A 21004-nucleotide genomic window follows, 5' to 3' on the forward strand; every position below is an offset into this window, starting at 1 on the left:
AAACTTAAATCATGTTACTTACTCTTGGGCCAAATGGTCCAGGAATCCCAGCACTGCCTTGTTCGCCATTTGGACCCTAAGTAAGAATATGTTTCAAAAATATTTACACACTGTATTTCTCAACTTTGAATGTACTATCACCAACATGAACAGCATACACTACTTTAATAAAGTCATAAATTACTACCATGTTTACATGAACTGACCAAAGCTTAAGACAATCATAAGACAAGTATATATAACATTTATTTTTCTCTAAAATGTTAGAGCTAATAAATGGGGTGATTATATTGAGCAATCGTTTGTTGTAGATCAAGATATATTTTGAAATGATAATGAAGTTTTAAAAAACTCACCCACTTTATAAACAAAGATTAAATACTCATGCGTATTTTCACAAAGGGCAAAATAATAGTTAAAAGTGTAACTTACAGGGGGTCCAGGAAGACCCTGAAGTCCGGTAAATCCTCTGTGACCCTTCTGGCCTCGGTCACCTCGGTCTCCATGATCACCTTTGTCACCACGAGGACCTTGAGGTCCCTTGAGATAGAGTCAGGACAATGACATAAAGTATAATTTCACATGTGACAATTGTATATCCTACAGTTTTGACTACTGCATTTTAAATGGGTCAAAAAAATTTAATGGTCTGAAAAAGAATTAGACTGCCTGAAACTCAATCATAAATATCTTTATAACTTTTTTATTCACAGTGATTTAATTAAAATAAAACAAAACAAAAAAGAATTAGAGCTCAGGTTTTTGGTCTATTTTTATCAAGGCATGGCAAAAACTTGTTTGAGCAAATTTAAATAGAGATCTCAGCATTAAAATTACTTTAGTCTTAGAAAACAAACAAAATCTGTTTTTATATCTGTAATATCTGTACTCAAATAAACAATACTGAACCTGAGAAATTAAAAAAGCAATCAGAAAATGTATTGTGATTAAAGAGCAGAGGTGAAAATGGTCTGATCAATCAACTCAGTCTCAGACTGTCTTTTAAGAAGTGGGAAACAAAAATAGCCTCAGGGTGATTCACAGCAAACAGACAAGTGGCATAAGGTCATGATCTCAGGGTCAGCATCTGAAGTCTAAGAGTTTTCTTAAAATCCTCTCAATCTGACTCAGGAGGAGCAGAAATAACATCAAACCAAATGGCTTTCAGGCTAACTTCTGCCTCCTAAATTTTTTATTCTTGCACCCATGACCCAGATTCCTAGTCCCCAGCCTGGCCTCTTGACAGGCAACCTTTAAGTTTGGTTATAAAAGTTTAGTTCTTTCTTAATTTGAATATACTAATTGACAAACTAAATCTTTGCATAATAAAAATAAGACCTCAGTAGCTTTTGTATATTCATATAGCAATAAAAGTTAAATATTAAAACAGTTCAAATATATATGAGAGGTTTATTTTATTTTATATATAGCCCCAAATTTTATAATTAAAACAAAAGGAAACCAAAAAGCACCTATTTAACTAAGGACAATTAATTCATGAAAAAAAAAAACACGTTGTCTTTTGTAGTTGGCTAGAAAATCATTCACTCGACATATTCACTATGTATTTACGAGGCAATCACCAATCAAGTCCTAATCAAATCTGGGAACTGTTTCTAATGATAAACCATGATTTATAGAATATAATTATTCTACACAAATACAGATTTTGATTATGAATCGAACTTAAAGGAACATGACCTTTCACGATGCCCATAATAAGATAATTTATTCATGGTGAGACATTTTATAACAATTACTAACAGTAAAATAATTATTAATAAAAAGATTAGAAAATGAGCAAAGGATTCTGATTTAAAATATAACATATTTAAATAGTATTTTTGAACTGTATAATGAACTACCAAAAATATTTCCTATGTTATTTTTGGATATTTTCTGGGAGGAGGGAGTCATTATTTCTTCTATTTAGTGAAAAAAAAGTAACTCTAAAAATCTTCATTATTATTGAAAGAATTGATAATTTCAAAAGAGTTATCTTAAAAGGATTAAAGTATAAACTACTAAGCATTATTTTAAGTTAATACTTATGTACAAAACTTGAAAAATTTGATAATTTGATAATTATCTGTGAATCTCAAATTGCATTTCTTTTTATTTGTGGTGTCAAGACTGAATCCACTTCTTCTGCATTGCAAGGCATGTGCTATACCACTGAGCTTCATCCTAGCCCCTCTACTTAATTTTTTGTAGGTATATTTTATGTAATAAAGCATTTTAAAAGAAAACAGATAACTTACTGGCAAGCCACGTTTCCCAGCTCGACCAGGTGGTCCCATGGGACCACGAGAGCCCTAAAATAAATATACACAAAAACTGTAAAAATTATATTTATATGCTCATAGTGATAGATATAGATATAGATACAAAACTTGCTTTTCATTGGTGTTTATGTATGTAAATATGCAAAACATGCCAAATATATAGAAATCTATCCATGTATATCATTTTATGGTTATAGCCCTAATGCAAGGATATGATCATTATATGTAACTTCAGTAATACTTGTATGATGAATTTTATTAATTGGTTATATTGAGTGAAGATCACATTAGTAATCATAGTAAAACTGTACTTGTTTAAATTCAGCACAATGCATACTTATTACGTTTTAAACAAATAAAAGTGTTAAATTATTAGGGATAGCAAGAGAATTATTGAATATAGATTCAAATTCAGTATTTTCCTTCAGATTAAAATTAATTCGTAATTAGCTGTTTATCTTTCTTTTAAGTTTTGAAGTTTTCAGAATGACTGCAAGCACACATAAACTCGGTGACATTCTATCACATTGATATTTATAACAGCAAATGAGAAATCAGTTTTCTCCTTACAGGATCTCCTCGTTGTCCAGCATCTCCTGGAGCACCAACAGGTCCTGGGGTTCCAGGGCCCCCCTGAGAACCAGGAAGACCCGCAGGTCCAGGGTCTCCACGATCACCCTAAAGAAAATAACCATTATGTCCCTTTTGAATGTGCTCAAAAGCAACAACATTCTATCTGTTTAAATGATTCATAAGAAAAACTTTTCACAATGCTTATTTTCAGTTATTTTTAACTAGGGTCACACAGTGCCATTGGCTAGCAGAGCCACTTTTGGGGATATTTAGGGGGTCATGCAGTGCCAGGAACAGAATGTGCTAGACGTATATGCTTAACCACTTGAGACATCTCCTCGGACCCTCATTTATGTCATTTATATTTTGCTTAAAATTTTATTTACTAATAGACCAAACTTAAAGAATAAGATTATTTCTTTCCAATGTCAGCTCTCAGCCTTCCCCTCATGTCTGATCCATTATCCCCCACATTAGAATTTACTGGAGAATTCTCAAACCATTCATTTTCAAAATGGACTATTTCATAGAGTTGCAATAAGCAAAACTTTTACAAAAAGAGAGAAATCAGGGAAAACATTGGGGAAGCTACTTGCCAATTTTTTAAACTCCATATGTCTTCTTTCAGGAAATAAAAAAAAGAATTTTTTCACTCTCTGTCCTCTCTTGCTTAGTTTTCACCTTTTCTCATTTTAAGCCAGGGGCAAAGGAAGACGTACAATCTGCAATCTTATTAGTGTACAATGTTCTAAAAAGCAAACATCTCTGGCCAGCAAACTAAGGAAATTTTTTTAAATGTTCACTTCATAATAAAGTAATAAGGGATTTTGAAAGAAAGAAATTGTTTTATGTAGCTGACCCAATTTTGGCAATTCTCCTGAGAATTATTATGGTTTTTGGAGATGACTTTTATATGAACATGTGTTGACATAGTAATTTGTCTTAAAAACTGAAGGCAAGATTTTTATCTGGTAGAGTGATAGCACAATGGGTAGGGCGTTTGCCTTGCAAGCGGCCAACATGGCCGACCCAAGTTCGATTCCTCCACCCCTCTTGGAGAGCCCGGCAAGCTACCGAGAGTATCTTGCACGCATGGCAAGCTACCTGTGACGTATTCAATATGCCAAACACAGTAACAATTGTCACAATGGAGACGTTACTGGGCCCGCTTGAGCAATTGATGAACAACGGGAGGACAGTGACAGTGACAGAAATAATCTTGACTTACTAGTTTGGCAATCAGAATAAATTTTGGGAAGTAGATTAGAGAACAAACAAATAATAATGGATAACAAAAATAATAATTAATTACAAATATTAATTTGGGAAAATATATTGAAATACATTAAGAATTTGTCAAAACTTAACTCCTATGTAACAATTTACTCTTATGAGTAAAATAAAAAGGAACGGCAACTTAAAATATGTATAAAAATACATTACATTTAAAAATTATTTTTGAATGGCCTCACTTTATAATTTTATATTTTTAGTTTTTATTAAGACACCATTATTTGCAAAGTTGTTCACAATAGAGCCATTTCTGGCATACAATGTTCCAACACCAACACCACGATCAATGTCCCCTACCCTCCACCAATGTTCCCAGGTTCCTTCCCACCCCACCCCCAGCCTTCCCCCTTGACAGGAATATAACAAATTAATTTCACATTAATTTAATTTAATGGAAAACTTACTTAATTTAATTTAATTTAAAACTTAAATTAATAGCAAATGGAATTATCAGAAAATAAATCAATAAAAGTCAATGTGTGATGGTTGATTATTATGTGTCTTTAACCATATGTGCCATACTTAGTGCTACATGTTGGGAAGATTTTCAAAATTATATTCAGTGAGCAGTACATCAGCAAAATCCTTTAAAGCAATTATATTAAACAATACATAAGGAAACAAAGAAAGATGCATATGCAAACAAATTGCATTCTCTGATTTTACTGTGAATAGCAATGGATTGGGGAAAAGAATTTATTTCAATATTCTTCTAAACTTTCTTCCCCTTTTTATAGTTTTAAAAACTATAAAACCCAGCTCCCGGAAGCACATTCGTGGCCGCGCAACATTTTATCATCTCATTCCTACTTTGGACAAACTGGCAGGCTACCGAATGTAACCTGCCCACATGGCAGAGTCTGGCAAACTCCCCGTGGTGTACCCAATATGCCAAATACCAGTAACAATGATGGGTCTCATTCTCCTAACTCTGAAAGAGCCTTGAATATGGCACTTTTTTTAAAGGTCTCAGGACTAGGACGAAGGAGACGTTACTGGGGCCTGTTCGAGGCAATTGACGAATAACAGGATGGTTGTGATTGTGATTGTTTCTGCCCCTTGCTTTTAATGTCTACCAGATACCTTAAATATATATATGTATAGATATGTGTGTATATATATATGCATATATACAGTGTGTGTGTGTGTTTGCTTTTTGGGTCACACCCGGTGATGCACAGGAATTTCTTCTGGTTCATGCACTCATGAATTACCCCAGGTGGTGCTCAGGGGACCGTATGGGATGCTGGTATCGAACCTGGGTCAGTTGCATGCAAGGCAAACGCCCGACCCACTGTACTATCGCTCCAGCCCCATTATATATATTTTTAAATACACAAATGACCCACAGTATGAGTTAATTAGTTTTTAAATATTTGAAAACTGAGATTCAGAAATTTTTTAAGATCATATTACCAGATATTTAACAAACCAAAATTTTAATTCAAGTCTGTCAGGTTTCAAAATCCATTCTGTTCCCTGCTCTCAGAATGTTAAGAGATGACTGCCTGATAATAGGTGTTAGTTAGGGCAGGGACTATTCTTGCCATTCATGAAACTAATAAATAGGTTGTTTGAGAAAAAAACAGAGTAACTGCCTAAAGAGACTGGACTTTCAGGGAAAGTCAGACACATTCTCTGTTCAATGCATAGCTACTCTAAAGACACATTTAATTTATGAAATTTATAAAATTACACTTTTCCACGTGTCATTCACTTTAAGGAGTAACAGAAAAATGTTGTCATATTACACAATTTCTTCTTCTCTACCTTTGTAAATGAGTTTAAAATTTAGACCACTTCATGCATATCCTCATCCAAAACCAAATATGCACAAAGTACCATTTTTCACACTTTAGTAGACTAGAGATTTTTATGTAGGTATATAACATCTGAAAATTTCACCAATAAAAAGTGCTCTTACGCGTTCTCCAACAGCACCATCCCGTCCTGGGGTACCATCGTTACCAGCTGGGCCCTATAAAGGATCAAATTTGAAAATTAATAGACTGTGCTAAGAAATAAATCACTGATTGCCAAATTACAGATTTTTTTGTAAACTATAAATTAGCACGTATAAATCTCAGATGAAAGACCTCTGCAATTTTTTTCTATTTAAATTGCTTGTATATTTAACAAGAATATATGTAAACTGTTTTATTTCTAATTTTAAAAAAATCAATTTTTAAATCTTTTGATTTAAGAAACTCACTATTGGTACTTTTTCATTAACAGTGAATTGTTTCTCATTTACTTCTTGAACTCTTCTAAATAATATTTAACATTTTGAAATTAATAATTTAGAGAATACTAAACTTCCTTTAAAATTAATTGTTCTGTCCTATTTTTACTTAGATGGTTTTTAGAATTGTGTTTTTCTCATTTCTCTTTTGTTTGCTTTTTGGGCCACACCTGGTTGTGCTCAGGGCTTATTCCTAGCTCTTTTCTCAGGGATCATATAGGGTGCTGGGGATCAAACCCAGGTCTGTCATATGCAAGGCAAGCACCCTACCCACTGTAGAATCTCTCAATTTTTTATGTTTTTATCATTTTAAAAAAGGTTCTGGGGGTACTAATTTTAAAATATACGACTTCATAACTAATCTGTGACTTGTTACAGTTTTGAACAAAGAGCATTAACCTATAAATCTCAAAGCCCTTTCTTAAACTGATTCCCCCTCAAAAGAGCTTATAACAACATGATTTACTTTATATATGTTTTAATGGCATTGACTTCCTTAGTCCCCTTTTCAAGTTGAAATACTTATATTAATGCTATCCCTATAAAACTTGGAGAATTTAACAAATATTACAAAATAAAGTAGTAACATGAGGAAAGACGAATGGACATGTCCTTTGACCATCATAAAATTTAGCAATAAATGTGAAAGAAAATACTTAGTTCCAGACTAGATAAAGGTCAGTGAAAAAACACCAATCTAGTTACCATTTCTTTTCATTATCATATAGTCAACTTTCTAGAGATGTAAAACATTTTGAACAATAGCAACAAAGAAACTTCCTTCAGGTCAAATGTATAACTAATAGATATCTCAATTTAAAAAACATTGTCCCTCCTGAAAAAAGAAATTGTCTGCAAAGCATTCAGATCAAGAGGGGTGAGTAGTTCACTGTAGTACTCACTTCAGGGCCAGGTTCCCCTACAGGGCCGTTAGAGCCTGGGGGTCCTACAGGTCCAGGAGGACCTTTATCTCCTGTTGCTCCAGTTGGTCCTACTTTTCCTGGTGTGCCCTAAAACGAAAAGTACAAAGGTCAATACTTGCAGTACTCTGGACAAAGTTTAAGAATGTCAGTTCAATAAAAGCTCTAGTTATTCATATGGCACTTTAGCTCCCCATGCGATAGTAGTAATAGCAGCAATGTCACTGCATGAAAACTTAACACAGTCATCCTGATATAGCTAAAGCATCCTATGCCACTAACTCAGTGCTTGTCTAATGTGGTGAAACATGGAACTCTGCTGGATCCTGCTCTGTATCACTAAGATGTCTCTTTAATTCCATCTGTTTTGACTGCTCACTTTTTTTCCCTATGTTCAGGCATTTTATTTTCATTATTGGAGTATTTTGCTTCCAGGTCCTTGTCCACTTCTGATAACAGTTAAGACAGTTAAGTTAATTCCTGCTTTCATATCTCTATCCATATGTGGTTGGGTTTTAAAGTCTCAGCAGCAGATTATTCCATCTAAATCCCATATAAAAAGACCATTTTTTTTCCTGAAGCATGTAAACTTTCAGCTGTAAAATTCACTCTCCAAAGCTAATAAGAAATCAAACTTTCATCTGTGCTCCTGGGAATATGAGATTCTAAAACACACTCCAGGGAACAGGAGATTATTTTCAAAATATTTCCCACTTTCAATCACATCATTCTAGTTTAACCACTCTTTCCCTTTGATAGTTTATGAAAACTTACTCTTTGAACTAAGGAATGCAGATGTTTTTGCTAAGCATCTTATTAAAAAGAGAGCATCCCCCTTTTCTCTAGCTCCATGGACACAAAGAATCTTTGAAGAAATATGTAAGTCATCCAAATCCTTTACTTTCTATGTATACTTTGCTGGCACGAGGACTACATGTATAGACATTTTCAAAGACTTTATAAGGGTGTTTAAAGGAAGAATTTCAATATATTATTAGAAGATTCTTAAGATACTCAAAATTTCTCTCTAAAACTATTCAATGCAGTAAGGAAAAATACCATGATAAATTATATTGCATATAGCCAGACAAAATATAGACCAGTGCAGTAACTCACCGCAGGGCCTGGCAGGCCAGGCATTCCTCGCTCTCCACGCTGCCCAGGCATACCTACAATTCCTCTCTGCCCAGTAGTTCCAGCTGGGCCAGGCGGGCCATCTGGACCCTAATTTTAAGGATAAACTGTGGTTAGAAATGTTCCAGATTAAAACTGTATGAGAGTGATTTATAGTACATGGTAGATATACATGTTTCAGCATAAGAAAATGTTTTCTATTTGTAAAAATGCTCTATAATTATAATTTGTAATCCACATGAAACTTCCAATATTTTAAAAGGTGAAAATAGTTCATTAGTTAGAAAAGAACTCCAAGATTAAAGTGAATATCACCTGGTACAATTATAAGAAATAATTTTCTTCTATTAAAGACAAAGTATTTTTAAAAATAAATAATAGAAATAGTGATATCCCTACACATAGTAATGTTTAAAAGAATTTGGTTATGAACTAACATTATGCAGTAAAAGTAAAGTAAAGTAACATTATGCACTTTAAAATTATTTCTCCATGCAGTGAATGTGTTTAATAAATACTTTTTAAAATTTATGTTTGAATACCGTTCATATTACTGTGATACATTTCACATCTATACACCTTATTTTTTTCACTCTGGCAGAGAATTATAAATTACAAACTAGTAGAGCATAATATACTGAAAGAACTTATGAAAGAACCTTATCTAGATTATAAACAGATGATTTGTTGTGGTGATTATTATGGATTTCTATTTGTATCTCAGTAGAGGTAGCTTGGAACAGAAATGTCAGACTTACAGGTTGTCCATCTTCTCCTGGGTCTCCTTTGTCTCCTGGGCCTCCAGGAGGGCCAGCTGGTCCTCTATCTCCCACTCGTCCATGAGAGCCAGGGTCCCCATGAAGACCTGGAGGTCCCTCCTTCCCAGGTTCGCCTAAAGGGCCTGCTGGTCCTGGAGCTCCCTAGTATGTGCGTGTATATATATATACAAAATTATTTATATAAATAAATACATCTAAAGAAATATATATATATATATATATATATATATATATATATATATAAAGAAACCAGAAGGCAAAAATAGAAGCTGAATCAGAGGACTTGATGTGATGACAAACTTTGCCTGAAAGGCTGATGCCCCCAGGCCTGGCAGATTTAGCTCTTCTGTTAGTAATCATTCAGTAGATATAACAATTCTAAATAAGTCATAGCTTGTTTAGAATTCATTCCTTAAGAGAAAATATAATTTTCCACAAAATAATCTAAGACTGTTTATTTTAAATATGGTGAAAATAACTTATTCTCTGAGTCATAATAATTGGTCCTTGTGATTATATGACATTTAATTTGCTCTTTCCTGATAGTATAATGAAGTAATAAAAATATTAATAGTTTAGAAACTAATTCCCACCTTAATAGAATGTTGGTTAAGATGCAATAATTTTAATAGTTATCAGTCAAATGGGAAAAAAGTCAAGTATTTGCACTAAAAAAGTGCTTGAAATAAACTCTAAGAAACTTTGATTTATCAAAGATGATTAGGCACAAACCACTATACATTATTGGGCTAAAAGTTAACATAGAAAAAAAATTAACATAGAGAGAAGGGTGAATAGTTCACTATGGTACTCACTTCAGGGCCAGGTTCCCCTACAGGGCCATTAGAGCCTGGGGGGGTCCCACAAAACATTACGGGATAAAGTGTAAGGATAAATAATAGCTAAATTAAATGCACACATAGATATATGTAATATTTGTATGCATGTGTTTGTGTATATTTCATGTATGTATATAAATTACTATCAATAATGTGAATAACTGAACTGACTTACAGTAGGGCCTGGAGGTCCAACTCTGCCAGCAGATCCTGGAAATCCTGTAGCACCCTAGAGATAATAATCAATTTAAAAACAGTAATTAGGGGTTAGAGAGATAGTACAGTGGGTTAGGCGCTGGCCTTGAAGGTGGCTAGTTCAATCCCTGGCATCCCATATGGTATCCTAAACACTACCAGGAGTGATCCCTGAGTGCTGAGCCAGAAGTAAGCCCTGAGCAACACTGGGTATGGCCCCCAAAACAAGCAAACAAAAAAATTTTAAAAACCCACAAATACTTGTGCTTTCTTGAACACATATCTCACTTAGCTTATGTCCATGTTTCTTTGCCTATATCCACTCTGGAGAAACCTGTGTTCTCTCTTGAACATGTACTTCCCCCCTTTCTCTCACTGAACATCTTCCTACGTAACTTTCAATAAAAACTTTCTTTCTCAAAACAAATAAATGAAAACATGTATAGTAATTAGATATATTGATATCTGTTTCTTTCAATTCAGTCTTTAAGATTTCTTTCTAAGTTGTAATTAATGCCTATTTCTTAATCTGATGATTTTTAGAATTGACTTGTATTAACTCATAAGAAGGAAATTTTTTTTCTCTCTCTTTTAGTTTCTATTCTTAAAAAAATTGTATTTGGTCACAGTGCAAATACAAAGTTATTTGTGATTTGATGAGGCAAAAAATGTTTCAACAATGATCCCTTTACCAGTGTCCATTTCCCTCACCAATGCATCCCTACACATGGCTATTTGCTTCCAATTCAATAGTCTGGGGAGTTTTTTTCTTTTCACTCCAATTTATCTGGAACATACACAAGTATGTTCAGTCTAGAGCCAAAATCACGCACACACACACACACACACACACACACACACACACACACATACATATACAATATTATATAACATAAATACACAAAGTATCTCCAATTTTTTCATTTATCCTCTAGATAAGTAATGCATTATTCATGTGACATGAGGTAAGTCTCCAAGATCATCTAATTTCAACCTAGATCTCAACATTTTCCACCATGATATAGTTGATACATTTATAAGATTAACTTTAAAATGGTCCAGAAATATTAGAATTCTGTGACTAGCTTGTATAATTCCCACAGTTTCAAATCAACTTACGGGTGGACCTTGAGTACCTCGTCCACCTTTTAATCCAGGAACACCATTAGGACCCTAAAAAAAGAAAGAGACAAAAGATCACTATAGAAAAGTAAAATGAACCCAGCAGCTTTTAAATAGGAGACACAACAGTAGCCTCAGAGGATGACACTGAGTCTCCTAAAGAGACTTACAGAGACTTTCTACAAAAACCTAGCATTATCTTCAGGGACAAATTAGACCATGGTGAACAAACCACTGGACACAAAGCAGATGATATCTCTTTCTTTTTTATTGAATATCCTGCTATCATTTTCTGTGAATGTGGTCAAGTAGAGTTGGGTTGTTGTTATTGGACTATTTTTTCCCTTCGTGGGGTGGAGAAGGACTAAAGATCTAGATATAAGATGTACATACTATTTTTCTTTTATTTTCCAAGGAGAGTTGAACTCTTTTTTATAACAAATGTAAATGGTGGAAAATGGAAAAAAAAACGAGCCGAACAAAATATCTTTATGTACTTTTGTGGAACTTACATGTGGCCCTGGAGATCCTGCTAGACCTTGTGGTCCAGGTGAACCAGCATCTCCCTTCTGTCCTGGTTCTCCTGGTTCACCTTTTACTCCAGGCTGTCCATCAGGACCCTGCATTAATCAAGTAAGGACATGATTATAGACAAGTTATTTCACAGAAAATCATCATTAATACATAATTTAATCACATGTTGAAAAAGTGTTTTTAATTGTATTAAAACACAACAGAAATAAAATGCCCTAATAAAATATTTGATAACAGTCTAAAAAATAAGTTATCTTAGTATATTTTATTATAAAAAACAAGTGGATAACATAAAAAATGGATAACTTCCATTTTTTGTCATAAAAACTACACTGAAAACTGAAAATGCTATTCAGAATTTTAAATCTATCTTTAAAACATATAAAATTACAATTAACTAAATTCATTACAATGAAAAGAGGGTTTTTCATTAATAAATTAGGGATATTTGGAAGTTATACCTGAGGTCCAGCAAAACCAACAGCTCCAGTTGGGCCATTCTCACCACGGGAACCCTAGAATAACAAAGATTATTGTAGTTTTTATACTATTATAAACAGTAATGGTGTTTAAAAGTAAAATTATGTAAACTGTACCGTCAACATGGATAAAGAAACAAACAAGACATACCTCCTAAGAAAACTTAAAAATTATGCTCAAGTCTTATCCATGTTATAATATTCATTTCCATGGCACTGTAGCATTTTATCATAGGAACATCCAACAATATTCATTCTAAATTTTATAAACATATTTTTTATTTAAAAAAATTTATACTTATAGTATTACTATGAACATTGTTTTTTATTTGCCATGTTTACTGAGGTACAGTGGTTTACAGCAGTCTTAATGATAGTTTGATGTTGCCGTATACAAAAATACATTAATGCAAGAATTATTCTAATGTGTGGAATACAGTGTATGTGTGAAAACTCATGAAAAAGTTTCCATTCTAGTGTTCTTTTTTCTTCGGGACATAAATACAATATTGTCTTTAATCATTAACAAAAAGTAAAATGGGGATAAAGGTTAAAGGCCAAATTCTCAGAGTTTTTTTTTTTTAATTTAAAAAGTGAACTGCTTCTTAGACTTAATAGAAATAATTCACTGATAATTTAAGTTTAATGATCAAAGTCAAAGTCAGGAACATATGAATAGCTTAAACCAACACAAAGACAAACGATGTATTGCTTTACCATTAAATCTCATACCAAACAACATCAAAATATTGTCACTTACCGGATTGCCACGAGAGCCAGGTGGACCAACCAATCCACGGGGACCAGGTTCACCCTAGAGAGCAGATTTAATGTGGTAAAACATGTAAACTGAAGGTTGGGTACTGGGTAAAGAGGTACATAATAGAGAAGACACTGTATGGCCAAGGACCCAAGGGAGCACTTCTTGCCCCTCAAAAGTATTCAGAAGAACATGCAATGCTAAGGATCAAACCCAGGGATCCTGTAGGCAAAGAATGTGCTCCAGTCTTTTAAGATATATCCCTGCCCTATATCATCTCAAATATTTATGGAGAATATGAAATAAAGGAGAGTAAAATAAGGTGAATTGATTTCTAAAATCTTTCAGCAAAGCAAACTCCCCTCAATTCCAGATCCCCCTTTCCCACCACAAGCACAATATACCCACCTGTATAACCCACCCACCTCAGAGGCACTTAAACAAATGGATGTTGGAACCAACTTTTTAAAATAACAGTTTCAAGTGGTTCAGTTCTTTTTCCAGAATTTGTCTAGCAGACATTAACAGAAGACATGACCTCTACCAGATTCATGGAAAAGTTTAAGTATAATTAATAAATTAAAAAATAAAAAAAGACCTCACGATTCCAAAAGCACAAAAGAAAATCTTAATGATGTTACCTTTTCTCCAGTGGGACCTGCAGGGCCTGGAGGACCCAACGGCCCTGGAAGACCCTGTCAATTAGCAGAATGGAGACATTTTGAGAAGCATACACAGAAATCTTCCGGACTAAGCATCTAATATTGTACACTTTCTTAATGGTTGTTTTTTCAAACATTATAAAAAATAATATAATCTGTATACAGAAAGTCTTTCAATCTAATCTAAAAAAATTTCACTTAATTTTCTCCAGAAAGTGTTCTAATTACTTTCATCTAAATCAATTCAGGATACGTAATACTGTTTTCAAACACAAGTTCTAAACTAATACTTTTCTTCACAATGTTTCTTTCTTAGACTATTTAAACATGCCAACACGTATTTAAAATTTGAGCATACAGTAAAAGTCTTCATTTATATTCTTAAATGATAGGAGCACTGTAGCATTGTAGTACTGTCCTCCCGTTTGTTCATCAATTTGCTCAAGGGGGCACCGGTAACATCTCCACTGTGGGACTTGTTGTTACTGTTTTTGGCATATCAAATACACCTCGGGGAGCCTGCCAGGCTCTGCCGTGTGGGCAGGATACTCTAGGTAGCTTGCTGGTCTCTCTGAGAGTGACGAAGGAATTGAACCCGGGTCAGCCACGTGCAAGGGAAATGCCCTACCTACTATGCCATTTTTTATTTTATTGTTTTGCTTTTGTGCCACACCCTATGATGCTCAAGAATTACTCCTGGTTTTTCACTCAGAAATTACTCTTGCATTGCTCAGAGGACCATAGAAGATGCTGAGGGTAGAATCTGGGGTTGGATGCATACAAAGCAAACACCTTATCTGCTGTGCTTTCTCATAAGACCAGAACTATCTTAGTTTTAAAGGAGAAATTGTGTTGAAGTTTGTTGACGTTTTTTACATTCTTCTGACATGGAAAAGAGTGTGACAACCCAAAGACACTGAGGTTGATGTCACACTCAGAGGATGGGGAACTATCACATAGGTTGACAAAATTCAATCTTTTGATAGAGACAAACTGGCAGTCTACCGAATGTAGGTTGCCCACATGGCAGAGTCTGGCAAACTCCCCGTGGCGTACCCAATATGCCAAATACCAGTAACAATGATGGGTCTCATTCTCCTAAAGAGCCTTGAATATAATCTCAGGGCTAGGATGAAGGAGACGTTACTGGGGCCTGCTCGAGGCAATCGATGAATAACAGGATGATTTGTGATTTGATTTGTGATCTGATAGAGAGATTTTATAATTCCTGGGCTTTCTTATAGGTCTTTCTAAAATTTATTTTATATGTGACATATGTTCATTGCCTCTTCATTTTCAGTCCATCTCTCCTATTGTCATTTAATTTATGTATCATTGAAGGCAGTTAAAGAATAAAAAAGCATTTTGGTTTTTTATATTTTTGAACATCACATGAGAAAACCATGGTATTCTCTGAATCTACAATGAAACAATATTCTTTCAACAAGTATCCTAACATACTTCCTTAAAGAAGTCAATTAAATACAAGATAATTCTATTAAATTCACATAACAAATTTTTCTACAGATAAAACTTTATTTTTCACCTTTGCCACAAACTTAGCATAGATTCCATCTGGTTCCTCCCTAAAATAATGTATTGCTCTTACTAAAATAAAATCAATCATTTGTTTAAAACCCGATCCTTTTATACTACATTTTCTAAGTATAAAAGGAGCCATAGACAAGTATTTCAGATTTCCATTAAAAAAAATCTTCTAAAGAATAATCACTCCTTTAAAAATTAACAAACCATTCATAACATAAAATGTAAGCAATATACCTACCTAGAACATTTTTATATACCAAATCAAATATTAGATGTAATTAAAAGGCAATCTAATGCTCCAGTTAAGAATTTACTAAACTGTTTAAATGATTTTTTTGCTTTGTTTTGTTTGGTTTGAGAATCACTCCTGACTCACTCCTGACTCTACTCAGGCATTACTTCTGGCCGTGCTCAGAGGACCATGTTTGTGTCAGGGATTGAAATGTGCTGACTGTGTGCAAGGCAAATGCCTTCACCCCTGTGCTAATCTCTCTGGTCCATATTTCACTCTCATTTTTTAGAAAATAAAAAGTATAATTACCATAAAGTGTGGTAATTATTTCTAAAACATAATTTTTTTCAAATTTATATTTCTTAAATAAAACTCCCACATGGCAGAAACTGGCAAGCTACCTGTGGCATATTCGATATGCCAAAAACAGTAACAAGTCTCACAATGGAGACGTTACTGGCGCCCGCTTGAGAAAATTGATGAACAATGGGAGGACAGTGCTACAGTGCTAAATAAAACTAACATAATCATTGTGTTTACTATGGCTTCATGTGCAGAACCGATATAAACATATAAACATATTTTCCAACAAGTATCAGTTTCTGATATTTAGCTAATATCAGGAACTACTCCAGGAAATGTTGAAAGTCAGAAACTATAACTAACTGCTCTTAGATGAGAGAATCATTTATGCCCTCAAAACTTTTTTTAAGTCTAGTTATCTAGTTGTACTTAAAGTTACAAATGCATCCTATATGGGACTTCTAAACCATGATATAAAATGCTCTCGGATAACCATATTTCATTACATTCCACTTATTAGACTTCTTTTTGATGAGAAGATTAATGATCATTCACTATGCAGCAATTTTCTTAACCCTAAAATATGGTTTATTGATATATATTTATGACCATTTTGGCTACTCTATCGCACTTTGCTTGACTACACTAAAATAAGTTCTATAGATACACTTATTACATCAGTTATTTCATGTAAATAAATACCACAAATGAAATAAAAAGATGATAAAGATAATGTGTCCCATTGCTTAAAACACTTACCTCATATGAACAATAAATATGTGCTTTATTTCATTCTCTCAACAGCTACTTTGCTTTTGGTTTGCTCTAATTCAAGGTAAACAAAATAAGTATCTATGGCTAATCAAAATTGAATACCAAATGTCATAGATTCCAAATTGTGACCACAGCAGAAAACTCATAAAGTTTTTTGGAAAGTTCAGACAAATTCACAAGACACAGATAATAATTATTTTTAGCCAAATGAATAAAGAAAGAATTTCACTTACCCTTGCTCCATCATTTCCAGCTGTGCCTTCAGAGCCTTTCTCTCCTAGACCACCCTGGGAAAACACAAAAAATACAATTTTTCACAGAAGTAACTTTCTTCAAATCACATAGACACACCAAGATCTATAACCCCCTGGAGCTATAATGAAATTAGGCTTTCTGTATTTTTCCTCATTAAAGTCATGGGAAAACTGAGTACCTGCTCAAGGAAAAATATAGGCTTGACAGTTTTATTCTTCTTATTTTTCCCACATCATAAGGAATTTAATAAAATTACAGAACATTTGGAGAGTATTTTAAGAAAAAGGCCATAAATAGCATGTCATTTTTAGAAGTGATCATGTATTCAAGAGACTGTTGTTAGTAGAAAGTCCAAATAAACGAAGTGAAAATAGCAGACTTACTCTGTCACCCTTGGGACCAGGAGTCCCTGCAATTCCTCTTTCTCCTGGCATACCTTGAAGACCTGGAGGGCCAGTATCTCCAGGGGTTCCAGTTGGTCCTGGATTGCCCTAAAATGTATCAATAAGTGACTTTACTTGTAAATTAATGTTAAACTACATGTTTTTTTTCTTTTTTCATATGTTACAAATACTGAATCTCAGTTTTTTTGTTTTTGTTGTTCAACTAGTGATTACATATTTGTTGTTTGGAAAAATTATCTCAATTTCATTTTTTTAATGAAAAAAATCAGAACATGCATATTTTGTTATTAGTTTATGTTTCCAACCTTTCTCTGTGAAAATTTAACACCCACTCTAGAAAAAAATTGTAAGTTAGACTGCTTTATTTTCATTATTTTTCCCACATCATAAGGAGTTTAGTAATTAAAATTATAGAACATTTGGAAATTATTTCATTTTCTCTAAGGATATGATAGAAAGCTGATAAATCATGTTCATTCAGTGAATAAACGAAATAGATCTTATATAATCACTCTGGACCTTGGTAAGGGGATAAGGAATATAATGTTATATGCCAAAACATTCAATTTTTGGTACTGAAGTTGACTACATTGTCTTCTATAAATCTTATAATAGCACTGAAGGGAAAACAGTGCAAGTTTTTGATTTATAATATACCATGTTATCAGATTTCAAAAACTACATATTTATATATATTTAACCAGTAGAGCAATTGAAGCTGAGACAAGAAAGATACAGCAAATGATTTTGAAATACCTACTAATAAATCATGTGAGTTTCTGTGTCTTGCCTCTGATTGTTACTGGAAGTCATCAATAAAATTCACATAAATAGATATCAGAGATGGGTTTATATATAAGAATACATCACAGGGCTGGAGCAATAGCACAGCAGGTAGGGCATTTCCCTTGCATGCGACCAAACCAGGTTTGATTCCCAGCATCCCATATGGTCCCCTGAGCACCGTCAGGAGAAATTCCTGAGTGTAGAGCCAGGAGTAACCCCTGTGCATAGCCATGTGTGATTCAAAAAGCAAAAAATATATAACATATATCACTTTATATCCTAGTCCATAAATACCAATGCAGAAGACATTCTTTTCACTGAACTCTAGTGCCAATGAAGAAAATCAATTGGTCCTCAATAAATATTTATTGAAAAAAAATTATATAGTATAATTATCTTGAAAAATACACTCTATTACCATCAAATGTTCTTTAATAAGAAATTTTACATCTGAAAACATAAAGTTCCCTACAATACTTACTTTAGGACCATCAGGACCATGTCCTCCAGCCATTCCCTTCTCACCAGGGAGTCCAGTTATTCCTGGTTCTCCTCTTTCTCCTGGATTTCCTCTTTCTCCCTAGTGTAGTAAAATATTAAATAATCTCAGCATTTTATTTAAAATATGGGTTTAAGATGTTTCTGAAAACTGTAAAATAACTTCTTATCTAAACTAACAAGGAAATGAGCATATATTAAGTTAGCATCTCAAAATGTGCTAGAAAAAAAATACTAGTTTCATTGCACAAAATATCTCTCAAAGATTGAATTTTATCAAGCAGAAGAATTTTAATGCTTAAAGCCCAATTTAGACTTAAAAATGCTTTGTTTTCACTTGAAACTTATGTAAAATGATTTGTATGAAGAAGGAGATACTTACTCTAGGTCCTAATGGGCCAACTGCCCCAGGATCTCCAGGAACCCCCTATAAAATATTTTTAAATAAAAGAAAAAGTTTTGAGTTAAATTTTACTTACTTTATTAAATCATTTATTATAAATATCTCAATATCATAAATTAATCATAATGTACTAGATTGGATAAAATAGTTTTCCCCCCAAATATGATATACCCAAGTGCTTGATTTTTGGCAAAGAGAACGTGAAAAATATTCTCTAATAATGACAGTAAATTACATTCTTTAAAGGCAAGAAACTGTATGCCCAGTGTTTTTTATTTCCTAATAGAAGCACAAATACAGGAGAGTAAAATAAAACCAATAAAAATTGATAAATTAGTAAAACCAGTTCAATTCATCTTAGCAAGTGTTTCAACAACATATTACCCAAAAAGAAATTATGAGTTATAACAAGATCACATTATTCTTTAATAAAAGAAATTTATTCTTTTAAAACTTCTCCATTTGATTAAGATAATAATAACAATATCAAGTAGTCCTGCAGTCTTATTTCTTTGAATTTATTGTCTTTATTGTACCACAATTCTATTAAAAACTAGTACTAATAGTATCACTCTCTTCTAGCTTCCCATTTCTCTAAAAATAAGAATTAGACTGGATAAAATTCACATCATTCACTAATATTTTTCTTCTACAAATTTATACTCCATATTGCTGAATTACCAATCTAGGTGACACTACTTTCATTTTCAGCAAGATTCAATTATCAGCAAGATTTGTGTCTGCTATTTTAGTTCCTGGAATATTTTCTTACTCTCTTTTCTTCTATTTGCCATCATTTGTCCTTCAAATCTCATAAGAGATGTTACTTTGTCCAGGAAAATTTTCCTAAATGTTCAATTCTTAATTAACTATTACATTCTCATACATACAATGTGACACCCACAATAACATTTAAGACATACTATTATTTTAATGGTCTTCCTACACTATTTTCTATTACAAAAGAGCAAAGTCTATTTCTAACTTGATCAAGTAGTTAAGATTAAAGCTTAGTTAAGTTAAGCACTGAGCATTCATCAGTATTCTTTCATAGGAGAGGGAGGAAGATTGGGATTGTTCAGGGCCTTACTACTGGTGTTACTGGGCTACCATAGGCAGTCAGGATTCAAACACAGACCAGCAGTGTTTAATCTGTGTATTATCTCTCCAGTCTCTGAATGGTTAAATTAATAAATAAAATTACTTAGAGAAAATTTATCTAATCAAACCTATATACTAGTAGAATGAGAGAAGTTTAATGAAACATAATATTTATTCACAACTACATAATAAAACCTAGTAAAACTCTATAATTACGGTAAATATGTAAATGATTAAGAATACAAACTTGTGAAGCAATGACCAGGATTCAAATCATATAAGCTATTTGACTTAGGAAAAAATGCCTAACACCTGTATTCCTCACTTTCCTTATCTATAAAAGGCATACTAACAGCACCAAGAACAAAGGGTTGTTATGGGGCTTAAAGCTATATACATATTTATAGATGAATACATATATTTGCTTATTTAAAGATACTGATATCTACATTTATATTACATAGTCTCACTATAACAAGTGATGATATGAATCAGTAACTTTTAATATTGCTATTCTTAATAAATCAATCCCTCTCGGAGAGCCCAGCAAGCTACCGAGAGTATCTCACCTGCAGGGCAGAGCCTGGCAAGCTACCTGTGGCATATTCTATATGTCAAAAACAGTAACAAATGATGGTCCTCATTTCCCTGATCCTGAAAGAGCTCTCAATATGCCATCGGACTACACTAGCACGCAACAGGGATGAATGGAGGTGTTACTGGCACCTGCTCCAGCAAATCGATGAACAACAGGATGACAGTGATACAGTGATTAAATCAAAACTTACTTGATCACCTGGTTTTCCTCCTTCCCCTGGAGGCCCTGGAGGACCAGGAAGTCCCTTCAAACAAAAGTAAGAAAATTAATTTGCATGTAAGTATG

At 33.4% G+C, this 21004-nt stretch overlaps 1 protein-coding gene across 1 annotated transcript in view; it reads right to left on the reverse strand.

Moving 5' to 3' along the window:
* The window catches only part of COL5A2 (collagen type V alpha 2 chain), a 145324-nt gene that overhangs the window by 9896 nt on the left and 114424 nt on the right, over positions 1-21004 (reverse strand). The window contains exons 32-50 of the mRNA XM_056111963.1: positions 20910-20963; positions 19000-19044; positions 18601-18699; positions 17313-17420; positions 16908-16961; positions 13797-13850; positions 13156-13209; positions 12378-12431; positions 11895-12002; positions 11380-11433; positions 10241-10294; positions 9206-9367; positions 8430-8537; positions 7296-7403; positions 6076-6129; positions 2856-2963; positions 2262-2315; positions 433-540; positions 23-76 (exon numbers count right to left, since the gene is read on the reverse strand). Coding sequence (XP_055967938.1) covers positions 23-76; positions 433-540; positions 2262-2315; positions 2856-2963; positions 6076-6129; positions 7296-7403; positions 8430-8537; positions 9206-9367; positions 10241-10294; positions 11380-11433; positions 11895-12002; positions 12378-12431; positions 13156-13209; positions 13797-13850; positions 16908-16961; positions 17313-17420; positions 18601-18699; positions 19000-19044; positions 20910-20963 — 1494 coding nt within the window. The remainder of the gene's footprint in view (positions 1-22; positions 77-432; positions 541-2261; positions 2316-2855; positions 2964-6075; positions 6130-7295; positions 7404-8429; positions 8538-9205; positions 9368-10240; positions 10295-11379; positions 11434-11894; positions 12003-12377; positions 12432-13155; positions 13210-13796; positions 13851-16907; positions 16962-17312; positions 17421-18600; positions 18700-18999; positions 19045-20909; positions 20964-21004) is intronic.

The sequence above is a fragment of the Sorex fumeus genome, unplaced genomic scaffold (assembly GCF_029834395.1).
Source record: "Sorex fumeus unplaced genomic scaffold, SorFum_2.1 ptg000014l, whole genome shotgun sequence".
NCBI lineage: Eukaryota > Metazoa > Chordata > Mammalia > Eulipotyphla > Soricidae > Sorex > Sorex fumeus.